The sequence below is a fragment of the Penaeus monodon genome, chromosome 30, assembly GCF_015228065.2.
Source record: "Penaeus monodon isolate SGIC_2016 chromosome 30, NSTDA_Pmon_1, whole genome shotgun sequence".
NCBI lineage: Eukaryota > Metazoa > Arthropoda > Malacostraca > Decapoda > Penaeidae > Penaeus > Penaeus monodon.
In genome coordinates, this window is record NC_051415.1 from 31,270,611 (window position 1) to 31,271,069 (window position 459).

At 36.6% G+C, this 459-nt stretch overlaps 1 protein-coding gene across 1 annotated transcript in view; it reads left to right on the top strand.

The window, feature by feature from the left end:
- Window positions 1-459, top strand: part of LOC119592414 (MAM and LDL-receptor class A domain-containing protein 1-like) — an 8,928-nt gene that overhangs the window by 4,397 nt on the left and 4,072 nt on the right. The window contains exon 9 of the mRNA XM_037941235.1: window positions 181-299. Coding sequence (XP_037797163.1) covers window positions 181-299 — 119 coding nt within the window. The remainder of the gene's footprint in view (window positions 1-180; window positions 300-459) is intronic.

Sequence of the window (459 nt, forward strand, 5' to 3'; positions counted from 1 at the left end):
TTCTTCGTAAATCTGAGTGGTGTTTTGGACAGTTACAGGGACAAGATGCTATGGTATGCTTATCTATATGTCAGATTCAAATTTAGATGCTTATATGTAAGGATACGAGTAACGAACGAAACAAGACATCAATAAAAAAAACAGTTATATATAAAACAATGAAATCTGTTTTCTTTATAGGGAAGTTCCTCTATGTGGATGGCACGAATGGCACGACGGGAACAGCTGTGTTGGAGAGTCAGCTGTTGACGCCCGAACAACACAGTGATTTCTGCTTCTCCTTCTGGTTCTTCATCGATGTGAGTCGAAGTTACCCATCGATTAAACTGTTGCGATGAATTTCACACAAATATATGGATTTTTACCTTCCGTATTGTTAAATTTCAAGGGAAAGGGAAACTTGCAATTTGAAATAGATAAACAAAAAAAAACGATACATCATATTTACGCTCCTTCTTG